The sequence below is a fragment of the Ursus maritimus genome, unplaced genomic scaffold (assembly GCF_017311325.1).
Source record: "Ursus maritimus isolate PB19 unplaced genomic scaffold, ASM1731132v1 scaffold_21, whole genome shotgun sequence".
Classification (NCBI taxonomy): Eukaryota; Metazoa; Chordata; class Mammalia; order Carnivora; family Ursidae; genus Ursus; species Ursus maritimus.
In genome coordinates, this window is record NW_024424564.1 from 32,345,610 (window position 1) to 32,360,168 (window position 14,559).

General features: G+C 36.4%; 1 protein-coding gene across 2 annotated transcripts in view; it reads left to right on the forward strand.

Moving 5' to 3' along the window:
* Positions 1-14,539, forward strand: part of METAP2 (methionyl aminopeptidase 2) — a 30,939-nt gene extending 16,400 nt beyond the window's left edge. For both annotated transcript variants that reach the window (XM_008687703.2, XM_008687704.2), the window contains exons 5-11: positions 6,790-6,951; positions 7,691-7,872; positions 8,675-8,769; positions 9,031-9,127; positions 12,091-12,194; positions 12,849-12,964; positions 13,851-14,539. In XM_008687703.2, the coding sequence (XP_008685925.1) occupies positions 6,790-6,951; positions 7,691-7,872; positions 8,675-8,769; positions 9,031-9,127; positions 12,091-12,194; positions 12,849-12,964; positions 13,851-14,103 (1,009 nt within the window). In that variant the 3' untranslated portion in view covers positions 14,104-14,539. The remainder of the gene's footprint in view (positions 1-6,789; positions 6,952-7,690; positions 7,873-8,674; positions 8,770-9,030; positions 9,128-12,090; positions 12,195-12,848; positions 12,965-13,850) is intronic.
* Positions 14,540-14,559: the final 20 nt, after the last annotated feature.

Genomic DNA, 14,559 nt, shown 5'->3' on the forward strand with positions numbered 1-14,559 from the left:
TGAGCTTTAGTGAGGTTTGGTATTTTTTTGACATTCATATAATCAGTTTTGATTATTTGCAAATAGATCAGAATCAGTATTCTTACAGACGTGGTAAAGTATTAAATACAGTTTTGTATCTGCCTTCATTTTTTTCTTTAAGTTTTCATTTAATTCCAGTTTTACAGTTTCAGGTGTACAACATAGTGCAAGTGCACTCCTTAATCCCCATCACCTGTTTCACCCATCCCCCACACCTCCTCCCCTCTGGTAACCATCAGTTTGTTCTCTACAGTTAAGAGTCTGTTTCTTGGTTTGCCTCTATCTCTCTTTTTTCCCCATCATTTTTTTTTTAATAAACTTACTAAAAATTGCATGAATTATCACAAAGAACTCACCTGTGTAACTACCACCCAGGTTGAGTACAATATTTTATTTAACTTTTTATTTTGAAATAATTCCATATTAAGAGCATAGTACAAAGAACTCCTGCATACCTTTCATTCAGGTCGTCTTTAACATTAGCCTCGTCTATCGTTCTTTCCCCCAATGGAATATGACCATTATACATATACTGTATAATATACCAGTAAGATAACATTTTCTCCTTGCAAGATAGAAAGAAGGTAAATGTAGAAAATAATATATTGGTGAATCTGTATACATATTACTTTTTCTGAATTATTTGAGAGTAGTTTGTGTATTTTTTTGAAAGATTTTATTTATTTGAGAGAAAGCTTGAGCAGGGGCAAACAGAGAGTGAAAGGAAGAAGCAGACTCCCCACTCAGCACAGGGCCAGCCTGCCTAGATCACGACCTGAGCCAGTCAGAAGCTTAACGGACTGAGCCACCAGGTGCCCCAGTAGTTTGTGTATTTTTGGATGGAATACTAGACAAGTAGATAATTCAATGTTGTTACATCTGAAGGCACGTGATTTTATCACTAGGATAAGGTAGTGTCCAGTTTCTCTAGTGTGTCATTACTATCTTTTCCTCTTGTAATTAGTAATTTTCCTTTTTAAAAAAATTGACATTCTGTGTGCATTTCCTGTATCATTAAAATTTTTTAAACCAATTTTGAATGATTATAATGTTATTCTCTTTTGTACTTAGCATGATTTTATTAGTGATTTCCCTATTTTTGAATATTTCCCTAGTTTTGAATTTTCAGGTTTTTACCATTAGAAAAAATTCCTTGGTGAATAGCTTAGTTTATTAATCAGATCTGATTTTTCTCTTATTCTGGATCTCTAGAAGTAGAATGAAGAATTATTTTGAAATTCTTGATACCTATTTCTAACTTTAGTAGGCAGTTGTTTGGGACAGTTGTTCTATAAACAATACATATCCATTAATGAAGAAGTAGGAAATACAGATAAGCAAAAAGAAAAAAATAAAAATCTTCTAAATTCTGCCTGTGAATTTTAAAACCACTATTGATTGACATGCTGTTTCTTCCTCTATAGCCTCTGTATAAAGGTGTGTATTATAAATACCTGGGAATGTTTTTCAAGATAGAACTGTACTACAAACAGCTTTATAACCCATTTTTAAATTTGTTTTCATGTTAGTGAAGAAATCAGTATTTTTATATGTCTCTATGTATGTGTTTTTTATTTTTATTTTTTTTGCTAGACCATTTAAAAATGTCTTTTTTTTTTTTTTTTTAAGTTAAATCTCCAAGCCCAACATGGGGCTTGAACTCATGACCCCAAGATCAACAGTTGCATGTTCTACCAACTGAGCCAGCCGGGTGCCCCAAGTCTCTTTTGAGTCCTCACTTCTAAAATCTTCAAGCATCTGGGGCACCTGGGTAGCTCAGTTGTTAGGTGTCCAATTCTTGATCCCAGCTCAGGTTTTGTTTTGTTGTTGTTTGTTTGTTTGTTTTTAGGATTTATTTATTTAATCATTTCAGAGGGAGTGGGTGGGGACATAGGGAGAAGGAGAAGGAAAGAAGCAGACTCCCCTCTGAGAGCTGAATCTGTTGGGAATGGATCTCAGAGTCGTGAGTTTGAGCCCTGAGTTGGCTCCATGCTTGGCATGGAGCCTACTTAAGAAAACAAACAAACTTCAGGCATCTCCCAAGAATTAGATGTTCTCTGAATTATCACATTTATATAACTTAACAGTAATTTTCCAGTATCATGTAAATACCTCGTTTATGTTTAGGATTTTTTTCCTTATTATCCCTGAAACATCTCTTTAGCTATTTTTGCCCTCTAAACCACGATCTAGTCAAGGTTCATAGAGTGCTTATAGTTAGAATCCCCACCTTCTTCTCTATTGCACTGACTCTTTGGAGACCAGGTAGTTTAGAAAGTCTCATATTCTGGGATTTCTCTTATTATTTCCTTGTGGTATCATTAAACTTTTATCTCTATTCCTTTATTTTCTGTAAATTGGAAATAGTTGTAAAGGGTTAGATTAGATTTAGATTAAGCACTTTGGCAGGAACATATCATAAGTGATATTATGTTCTTCATATTGTATCATAGTCTGTTGCATCAGATGTAAAGTCAGGTTTTTCTGTTACTAGTTTTACTGTATTTGTTCACTTGTTTAATGTGGTAACAACCCACTGTTTCTTTTTTAAAAGTACTTTTTTCTTTTCACAGTTTCCAAGTAATCTGTGGGGGTAGTTTAGTACCATTGGAATATCCTTTCCTTCAACAACTTTTTACTTAATTATTTTAATATCTACCCATGCTTTATCAGTTATTTCATTGGGGACTGCAAAATGGTAAATTTCTAATTCTCTTGTTCCTTCTACATTTACTAGCTGACCTATAAGAAGAATTTTCCTTCATCAGCTGGGTATCAATTAACTTCATCAATTAACTATAGTTTCTTATAGGCAGGCAGAGTTTAAAAACATGCTTTATTTTTCCCTTTTAAGTACCAGTTTTCAGAGGAAGGAATTGGTGTCATGTCTGCGTGCATTCTTAATTATTTCTGGGTTAAAGATATGCATTTTTATTTTTTAATTTTTATTTTTTTAAAGACATACATTTTTCAATGGTTTTTTAATAAATGTGGCATATAGTGCTTTAAAAATACAAATATGGGTGGGGGCGCCTGGGTGGTACAGCGGTTAAGTGTCTGCCTTCCGCTCAGGGCGTGATCCCGGCATTATGGGATCGAGCCCCATATTAGGCTCCTCCACTATGAGCCTGTTTCTTTCTCTCCCACTCCCCCTGTTTGTGTTCCCTCTCTCGCTGGCTGTCTCTATCTCTGTCAAATAAATAAATAAAATCTTTAAAAAAAAACAAAACAAATATGGGGCGCCTGGGTGGCTCATCATTAGGCATCTGCCTTCGGCTCAGGGCATGATCCCAGAGTCCTGGGATTAGCCCCGCATCAGGCTCCCTCTTCTGCTGGGAGCGTGCTGCTTCCTCTCCCACTCCCCCTGCTTGTGTTCCCTCTCTTGCTGGCTGTCTCTCTCTGTCAAATAAATAAAATGTTTTAAAAAATAAATAAAATAAAAATACAAATATAACTAGCTTTTAAGTTATCTATGCAATGAGTTCAGAAATGTTTATGACTGTTTGAAATTAATAATTGGATTCCTTTGTATCCTTTTGGTTTTACTTATATTTTCTTCTTTTAATCTAGTAAAAATGAAATACTGAAAAGACTCATATATGAAAGAGGTGTGAATTTACATACTCTGTAAACACTTCTGTAAAGATTCTCTCTCTTTTTTTTTTTTTTTTAATTTAAAAGATTTTATTTATTTATTCGACAGAGATAGAGACAGCCAGCGAGAGAGGGAACACAAGCAGGGGGAGTGGGAGAGGAAGAAGCAGGCTCATAGCGGAAGAGCCTGATATGGGGCTCGATCCCATAACGCCAGGATCACGCCCTGAGCTGAAGGCAGGCGCTTAACCGCTGTGCCACCCAGGCGCCCCAAAGATTCTCTTTCAAGCAATTACTCTGATAGTTTTGTTGCACAGACATAATATATTTTAAAAGCATTTGTAACCCACCTCTGTCAGTTGAATGAATTAATTGCCCTTTTGGATAATTATTATGAGCTCGGAATTTTTTTTCATCTTACTAATTTCTCTATTTTTGCTAAATAGACTGAACATCAAAATATTAAACTTAGGAAAGGGGAGAGGCTCCTTCATAATATTTTTTGTTAATAGTACAAGCTTAGGATTATAATTTTAGATGCTTGAATATTACTCTAATGACTTTCAATTTGAACTCAAGACTTAGAAAAATAATTTCTTTAATCCATTTTCTGATTGGTAACTCTTCACCAATAATGCAGAACATTCCATAACCTTTTGAAGAATTCACTGCTTCTAAGAATCAGCTGTGCAGCTTCAGAAGTGTAAGATCATGTGAAGCTTGTTGATTTCAGTATTGGGGATCTTTATTGTACTATGTTCTGATTCTAAAATGTAGTCAGATAGCATTTGGAATTTAATTATTAACATTTTAACCTATAAGAAGTGGGTTTGAAGAATTGAGAAGAAATGAAAATTGATAATGACCAATTTCATTTTCATGGCCCTTCATACACAATATCCGTCAGTTCCTTGTGGACATAGTCTGTCATCTTACCATTCTAGAGAAAACGTTTGAGGATATTTTTGCTTTTTACAAAATGTTTGGCTTTTGAGGCGGGGGTGTGCATATAGGTATGGCTGTAGAATATGTGCCAGAGTTATAGCCCATGTAAGAGACGAAGAATTGTGATATGTTTAGTTTAAAAATTAATCTGAGACTTTAGCCAGTACTCTTATACCTGGAAATGGTTTGTTCTTAGAATACTTGGGTTCTTGGTTCCCAGGAAGGATTTTTGGATTCAGGAGAGAGAAAGAACTGGAGTTACATCTGGAGGTCAGGAGATTGTGGCTTGTCTATCCCATCATGGAGTGAGCAACTAAGTATAAGTGTATTGCAGCTGAAAAAGGTTGAGTCACATGTTGGGAATGTTCTTTTTAAAGGATCTTATCCTGTTAACTTCTAGTCTGAGGTTGTTCATTTGAATACTGTTATTAGGAAGGAGTTGCCTCTTGAGTCGTCACTATTCTGATAAAAGTAGTTCATACACATTTAAATATTTGTGGAGTTAAAACTGACCTTAACAGATGGTGCTGCAATATTTCAGTTTTCTGATAACATCAGTATACAGGTCCAAAATACATTTCCAAACAAAATAAGCCAGAGAAGCCTCTGATGCTTAAGTATCCCTCAATTGACATAGGACAGCCCCTTTGGGTCTTTGTGGCAAATTAGAGGTGCTAGATGTTGGCACACAGGTAGCTGCTGCAGTAGGAAGTAATCAATTTTTTTAAAAGACTTTATTTATTTATTTGAGATAGAGAGTGAGAGCACGAGGCAGGAGACAGAGGAAGAGGAAGAAGCAGGCTCTGCATTGAGCAGGGAGCCCGAGGTGGGGCTCGATCCCAGGACCCTGGGATCCTGACCTGAGCCGAAGGCAGACGGTTAACCGACTGAGCCACTCAGGTGCCCCAGTAGGTAGTATCATAATGAACTTGACAGTGATACAGAAAAACTCACAGCATTTGGGGGCATTAACTTAGGGGCACAGTGTAGAGCAGTTGTATAAACTTTTTTCTTTAAAGAGCCATATAGTGGGCGCCTGGGTGGCTAAGTCGTTAAGCGTCTGCTTTTGGCTCAGGGTGTGATCCCAGCGTCCCGGGATCGATCCCACATCGGGCTCCCTGCTCATCAGGAAGCCTGCTTCTCCCTCACCCACTCCCCCTGCTGGTGTTCCCTCTTTCGCTGTGTCTCTCTCTGTCCAATAAATAAATAAAATCTTTAAAAAAAAATAACCATACAGTAAATATTTCAGGCCTTGGGTGTTCCTCAGTTCTACCTCTGTAGCATGCAAGTAGGTATAGACAGTATGTAAACAAATGGACTTAACTGTATTGCAGTAAAATTTTATTTACAAAACAGGTGCCAGGCTCGATTTGCCTGCAGGCCATACTTAGAGACAAATAAGAGTAATTCCTTGAAGGCATCACTTTCATAACCGAGTATAATTTATACATCGGTGATCACTGAGTTTGTGAGCTCTATATTCAATATTGCTTAATGTGTGAAAGTTAACAACTTTTTAAAAAGATTTTTATTTGAAAACAGTTACTGTTTTTGAAATATGCTGCTTAAAGGGTGTCAGTGGATCTCTTTATTCCCAGATACTGAATAAAAAAATGTTTGTTACTCCTGGCAGTTTTAAAGTATGAGCCATATCCTTCAAGGAAGTTCACTTCATATATAGATGTATAGATACATACACACATACACATACATACATACATACAATTAGAAAAATCCTACAAAAACACATAATATTTCATGTTTGAGGGAGGTTATGTAGATTTCCAGGTCAAGTTTTTGCATTAGTACTACCCTGTGTATGAAGTTAAATGCTAATTTTTGGTCTTTTGAAGTCTCTTAGACTGTAACCTTGAGTGGAAGGATGATTTTTTTTCTCCCACTCCTGGGTTTCTAGGACTCTCTTCTGACTTCTGATTTTTTTCTTTTTGTGTTTTTTGTGTGTGTGTGGCAGAGTTTTAGTCTCTCTATGAATGAAATCTCACTTGATTTTGTTTTTCAGTCTTAAGGAAGGTTTAACTTGATTTGGCTTGATTACAAATGTGTGACTACTTGTACTTCAGAAACTTTACTGACATTTAATAAAAGAAACTAAATGTGTAACATTTTTATCTAAAAGGTCTTATATTAGTGTATTTTTTATCTCTCTCAGCTTTTATGCTTCTCTGTTGTTTCTTAAATGACTAATACTATGCTGTACATACTATAAAGGCGAACAGCTGCTTGGAGAACTACGAGTGAAGAAAAGAAGGCATTAGATCAAGCCAGTGAAGAGATTTGGAATGATTTTCGAGAAGCTGCGGAAGCACATCGACAAGTTAGAAAATATGTTATGAGCTGGATCAAGCCTGGGATGACAATGATAGAAATCTGGTAAAAGGAATATGTTTTTGTAAGAACATGATAAAAAGAAAATTTTTTTTTTAGTGCTTACTCCAATTGTAATGTTTGGCTTTCATTGCTACTTTGCTAAAACCTGAAGTGAAGCTTCTAGAAATATCTCTGAGTTCTTGTACTGTGGATGTGATGAGGAAATTGTAAGAGGACATTTGTACATCATCCTCCTTATTTTGTACTCATGTACACTTGTATGTGCAAATGCACACATTACTATGATCCTTATGTCCTGTTTGAAAATCTGTTATTTGCTAACAATTCATATTAAAATTGTTGGTCACAAAACATAGTTATAGTGCAGTGAAGAAACCAATAAAAGTAATTATTTCTCTAGTTTTCCCTTTAAGAAGTAATTAGCTGTAAAAGGCAGCAGTTCTTTAATTCAATTTTTAAAATGTGCAACATTGAGCAAATAAAACGTAATCAACATTTAAATTAGTCTAAGTCAAGAATCTCATTTCCTAAAAAACTAAGTTAAAAGTGGATCATGTTGTTCTGTTTCTTCAGATTTCTAGTGGAATTGAATTCTTTTATCTTTTAGAGATGAGCTACTATTTTAATAGCATCAGAGAACTGTTAGTTATTCACATCCAGGAAGTGCTCAGATCACTCCCAGAATGTAATTTAAGAATTTTTAGTATAAACGCTCTGGACCTGATGACCTGTAAGGTATATAAGGATAAAAATGTAAAAGTAAACAATTTTTTTTTAATAGTGAAAAGTTGGAAGACTGTTCACGAAAGCTAATTAAAGAGAATGGATTAAATGCAGGCCTGGCATTTCCTACCGGATGTTCTCTGAATAACTGTGCTGCCCATTATACTCCAAATGCTGGTGACACAACAGTATTACAGTATGATGACATCTGTAAGATAGACTTTGGAACACATATAAGTGGTGAGTTCTTAGAAATAAGCAACCCACCCCCCCCCCAAAAAAAACTAGTCTTCTCTCTGTTGGATTGGGCTACAGGTACTTGAACTCCCCACTTTTCTTCTTTATGCCTCACTTTTCAGTAGAGCTGTGTTGAGGCAGATTTTGAGATTTACTTTTAAGCATCCTGATAAATGGAGTATAATGCAAACTGTTGGGTAGTTGAGGTTTATTATTCTTTGTATCAAAGTGTGAAGAATTTAATCACACAATTTTCATGTTGTTTCAGACATTTATCCATATAACAACAACAAACATTTACTTAGATCCTTTTTTATCAACCTTTATATACTTGCTGGCTTTTCTAAATTCTCTCCCAAACCTCCTTAGGTTCGTACCTTTTTATCTCGCTTTAGGAAATAAAGCTCAGATTAAGTACTCACCTGAGGTTTTGCTAAATTGGCAAAGCTGGACTGATGATTAGTGTCTATGGACCTATACATTTCCTCTGACCACATTGCTAATTCTTTAGTTCCCCAGGTTTTTCTCTTTGATTTGTTTCTGTTTGTCATTTTGCTTATCTACCTGGGTTAGTACTGAATTGGTACTATCTTGAAGTACCAATTTATTCTGAAACCTTTATGTAACCTATTTATACTTTTTGCCACTTTGATTGTGAATGCTGTCTGAGTACTTGGACTGTTACCTTCATTTGAACCCATCATTTTATTTTCCTTTTAACTAGCAAGGTTAATAGAGTAGATGCTATGAAGTAGACAAATTGACTAGCTGATAAGTAAACTTAAAGAAGAATTTTCTCTTTCAGGTAGGATTATTGACTGTGCTTTTACTGTTACTTTTAATCCCAAATATGATACATTATTAAAAGCTGTAAAAGATGCCACTAACACTGGAATAAAGGTATGTGAACTAGAAGCACAATTTCATTCAACATATTTTGAACATTTTATAGCCTGTTTAAGGTCTTTGGATTATGGAAGACCAGTCTACTGCCCTTAGGGTTTTAAGTGGGTAATTCTACTACAATGTACCAAAGACTTTTATAGAGGAAGTTATAATGTGCAAAGCAGTTTATTTAATTGTCCTTTATTTTAAAATACTAATAAATTGCTATAAAATTCTGCATTTTGAGTAACAGAGTATACATCATTTTGTTTTTAGTGTGCTGGAATTGATGTCCGTCTGTGTGATGTTGGTGAGGCCATCCAAGAAGTTATGGAATCCTATGAGGTTGAAATAGATGGGAAGACATATCAAGGTATATTTTTTAAAAATGTCTCTTATTTTGAAATGCATGTGACCTCTTGCAGAATTAATTTTGCAAAGTAGTGTTGAGTGCTTTTGGGTCAACTGCTTTTTCTTTATCTCCTGGGAATATAAAGATGGAAAAAAGGTGGAGGGGGACAGTGAATGACCTCCTCATATTAGGAAAACTGGTCACTGGATGGGAACTATTGCCAGGCTACTGTGGTAGCTGATGGGACACCCAGGGATTTATCCCAGATTGGCCAAAATGCAGACTTGGTTTTCTGTGATTAGTCAGATTGAGGCTCAGAGACAAGCCAAAGACTTTCCATTGATGACCGCCCCTACTGCTTTTTTTGAGTTGAATTCAGAATTTAGAGTCCAGTTAATTTCTTGTGTGTCTTTCCTTTAATCTTTGTTCCCCTTGCTCTTAGTCTTTCCTAGCTACTGCCTTAGGTACATAGTCCTAGAGTCACCTATGCTTTCTCATCATTCCAGCCTTCCTCCAGCTCTCAGGGTCTGACCACTATCCCCCTTCCTAATCTCTGCTGCTTTCTGTAACTGCTATTCTATTAACTTTCTCACAGAATATTTCCTACATTTCCTTTAACCAAATCCTATCTCTTCTTTATATTCCTCTCTGCAAAAACATTCTTGCTTCCTTGCCTTCATTAAATTCACATCCTTTAGCATTCTTTGCATAACCTTGCTGATAGTGATACGGTATTATGTTTCTACCAACTACAAAAGGGGTTCTTCTTCTGTGATCTGATGGTGTCGGTCCTTGTTGCTCTCTCTCAGATCCTGTGAACACCAGTACAAATCAAAATACTCTTGAGGTTGCTCACACTTGGTTGGGGAGGTATTAGAGATAATGAAGAAAACATACTATAGGGTCAGACAGGTCTATCTTTGAACGTAGATAAATTCTGTAAACAGAACCCAAGTTTCTTTGACTATAGTAGGATTAATGATATCATGTTTTCTTTTTTTTTTTCTTTTAAGAAATGTAAATTTTATGACAGTGCCTCGAATTTATTAATATTCAACAAATTCGTCATTTCCTGCCCTCAGATTTGGGATTGGTGCCACAACAAACAATTCTTGTTCAAGTCCCTCTCAAATCATCTTTCCCTTCTATTTTTTCCTACTTCTGCAACTTTGGTTGGCTTGTGGTGTGCCTTTCAAAGTGTATTAAGTGACAGACTTAATGTTTAGTCACCACATAACAATGCCAACCTGAAATACTGGAGTCAGTATCTGCCTTCTTACTCTTTCCATTAAGCCAATGTTTCAGCACCTCTTTTTTGATACCAGTTACTGTGTTGATCAAGATTCTTAATGGAGGGTGGCATAATTAATTTTTACTAGTTTGACCAGAAAGGGTATAGGCAAATCATGACATTGGGAAGATGAAAAAATGGACGATAAGGTGTGTTCCCAGCAGCAGTTTCCAAAAACCACGTAACAGAACTGAGCCATCAAGGGAGTGATTTTATTTACCTTGATCAGGAAATTGCAGAATTGGGAAGTTACCTTTACAGTTATTGGTCCCAGAATTAGCCTGGTGCTCTCACAACCTGTGTAATGCACAAATGGATACTCCTGTGCCCTGCTTCTTCTCTGCAACTTGATTGTATGTTGGGTTGGTATAGCTAAGAAATCTTTTTATGTAAATGTGTTTTTGATTGGCCTGTGGGCTAAGTTTGCCAGGTCTTGGAGAAATAGTGATGCTTGCTGAATTTTAAAGTAAATTTAGCTTATTATTTGTATAAGAAGGAGAATTTTTTTGAAGAGCTGATTGAGAGTTTTATTTTTCTGTGCCACCCCCTAGTATAATTGTCATTGTTTCATTGTTGTAGAGTTGAAAAAAACTTTGCTGCCTAATTCTGCCCTGAAAGAAGGGTAGCTTCTACTGAGAATTCTAGCATTGTAAAGCTAGATTTTTGTAAAGCTCTTTTAATTGTGGAATTATGTTGTGTATGAAGAGATACACACAACATAAAAATTCATTTAAGCATTTGTGAAAGCTGTATAATTTTATCCCTTGTGGAATAGAATATTTCCAGCACTCCAAAAGCCCTTCAATTCTGTATACCCTTTTGGGGTTTGTTTTTGTTTTTGTTTTTTTTTTAAAGATTTTATTTATTTGACAGAGAGCGAGAGAGGGAACACAAGCAGGGGGAGTGGGAGAGGGAGAAGCAGCCTCCCAGCAGAGCATGGAGCCCGATGCGGGACTCGATCCCAGTACCCTGGGATCATGACCTGAGCTAAAGGCCGCCGCTCAACGACTGAGCCACCCAGGCACCCCTCTGTATACCCTTTTGAATTACAGCAGACTTCCTCTAGCAGACCACTGTCTGGAGTGCTAAAGTATTTGCATTTGCTCTTCTTTATATCTTTATCACCTAATTATGCATCCCTAAATAATAGTATAATTGTGCTTAATTTTGATATGTATAATAATAAAACAGTATGTATATAATTTTGCCTTCTTCTGTTCTTTTTTCTTTAGATTTTATTTCAGTTGTTCACTGTATTCCCAGCTTTTTGTTTTTATTGTTGTGTAGTGTTCCATTGTGTGAATATACCACAATTCATTCTGTCATTGGTCTCAGGACCTTGTAATTGTTTAGATTTTCCTTATTTTTTGTTTGTGATCACAATGTACATGGCATTTTATAACTTTTATTAACAATACGTCCTTAGATGACCCCCCCTTGTGTCCTCATGACATAGTTTGTTCTTTTCCCATCATCTCCCCTTCCTCCCTTGTAGTTTTAATCAGTAACACTATAGTAAACATCTTTTCATATTCCACTAGTTTTCCAGTTTGTATGTAACTATGTCAACGTGAGGTTATTTAGTAGAACTATGTTTTATTTTTAAGTCAATGCTTGAACTCTGTGCCAGAAAGCCAAGAGATCTGTTTGTGCTCCTGAAGACCTTGAATAACTGTCTTTTCCTGTTTACCAGTGAAACCAATCCGTAACCTAAATGGACATTCAATTGGGCCATATAGAATACATGCTGGGAAAACAGTACCTATTGTGAAAGGAGGAGAGGCAACAAGAATGGAGGTGTGTGTGCCATTAGTATAGTATTTTTTATGAAGCATTTTTTTTTTCCAAACTAAAGTTGGTGATAGTTAAGTATGTATTATGTTGAGCAGAATTAACTTGCCATCTGTACTCCAATAGGAATTGGTCTGTGTGAATGTGCAGATCGTGTCTGGTCACACCATGGCTCAGTTAGCTGTGGAAGTTGGGTATGCCAAAGGATTGGTTTTTTTCAGCACTTTTTGTTAAGCATCTCTTAGGTGCCAGTCTCTTTAGTAGTCACTGAGGATGCAGTAGTGAACAAACTAAAATTCCCTGCCCATGTAAAGGCTACATTCTTTTTTTTTTTTTTTCTTAAGTCAGCTCCATGCCCAGTGTGGAGCCCGACACGGGGCTTGAACTCACAACCCCGAGCTCAAGATCTGAGATCAAGAGATGGACACTTAACTGACTGAGCCACCTAGATGCCCCATAAAGGCTACATTCTAGTAGGACAACACAGAAAGACCAAAAAATGCTAAGGAGATAAAGTGGGGAAGGGTGGATAATGACTGTGAGGCGTTATTTCATGTTGTTTCTTACATGAAGTAAATAATACCTCGGGCTGAAGTTAACAAATGGCAATTTTAATTAATTTTGGATTTTTCTTCTCTCCCCCTCTTACGTATTCTTTAGGAAGGAGAGGTGTATGCCATTGAAACCTTTGGAAGCACAGGAAAAGGCGTTGTTCATGATGATATGGAATGTTCACACTATATGAAAAACTTTGATGTTGGACATGTGCCAATCAGGTGAGAGACCATTGTTTTTATAAGTTTCTTTGCCCAGATAGCAGCATTTTTAAAAATTTGACAAACATCCACAGTGGTATATTCATAAATGTACAGTTCTGTAGCCTATCAGTAAGTTTTGTGGATTTTTATAGTAAAGAAATTGTCTTGTTAAAAATCTTAACTGAGATAAAAATGATATCGGCAAGTATTCTCTTAAGATCCAGTTTCCAGTAATCATTTGAGAGGTAATTATTTTGCTGGCATTTCTAGGTTTTTGTTCTTAATATTTTCCTGTTGGTAAACTTTCTATTTTTACCTTTTTCTCCCCCTTAAACTTTTCGGAGAAGATGGTTTAAGGATGGATTTATACCTCATTTATGTTTAGGTCTTTCAGCTTGATGCGCAAAAGAAATTCCCACCATAGTACTGTTGACAAGTCTTGACTGGGAATTTAACACACATAAGCGCATAGACACGTAAATATAGGATAGCCTTCAGCTGGTCTCCCATTCAGCTGCCATGTATAATTAGGTATGGGCTGTTATACATTCTGACTTTTGAATGTTGAAAGAGGCATCAAGGGGCGCCTGGGTGGCACAGCGGTTGAGCGTCTGCCTTCGGCTCAGGGCGTGATCCCGGCGTTATGGGATCGAGCCCCACATCAGGCTCCTCCGCTATGAGCCTGCTTCTTCCTCTCCCACTCCCCCTGCTTGTGTTCCCTCTCTTGCTGGCTGTCTCTATCTCTGTCAAATAAATAAATAAAATCTTTAAAAAAAAAAAAAGAGGCATCAAAAAGGTTTTTGAATTACTGAGTAAAGCCACGTCTACTGTATGTTTTCCTTAATGGGGAAAATGAGTGGGTAACTTTTTAGCTACCTGTTAATTTTGGATTTTCTCCTCTTAGGCTTCCAAGAACAAAACATTTGTTAAATGTCATCAATGAAAACTTTGGCACCCTTGCCTTCTGCCGCAGATGGCTGGATCGCTTGGGAGAAAGTAAATACTTGATGGCTTTGAAGAATCTGTGTGATTTGGGCATTGTAGATCCATATCCACCATTATGTGACATTAAAGGATCATATACAGCGCAGTTTGAACATACCATACTGTTGCGTCCAACGTGTAAAGAAGTTGTCAGCAGAGGAGATGACTATTAAACTTAGTCCAAAGCCGCCTCAACATCTTTTATTTTCTAAGCTTTGTTGGAATACATTATACCAGAAGTAATTTGCAACATGTTGTCTGTTTAACAGTGGACCTATGTAATGCTTTTATCCATGTTTAAAAAGGAAGGAGTTTGATCAAAGGCAAACCATCTAATGTAATTAGCCAAGGAAAAAGCTTTCAGGACTTTCAAGTGTTAACTGTTTTTCCCATCTAGGAAATGCTATAAAGCTCAAATTAGTTAGGAATGACTTATATACATTTTTTGTTTTGAACACCTAAGAGATGCTTTTCAGATATTTATATTGCCATATTCTTAATTGAATGCTTTGAATGACTACATACAATTCTGCACCTATGCCCTCTGGTATTGCTTTTTAACCTTCCTGGAATCCATTTTCTAAAAAATAAAGACATTTTCAGATCTGAGAGCTATATTTCAATGTCTG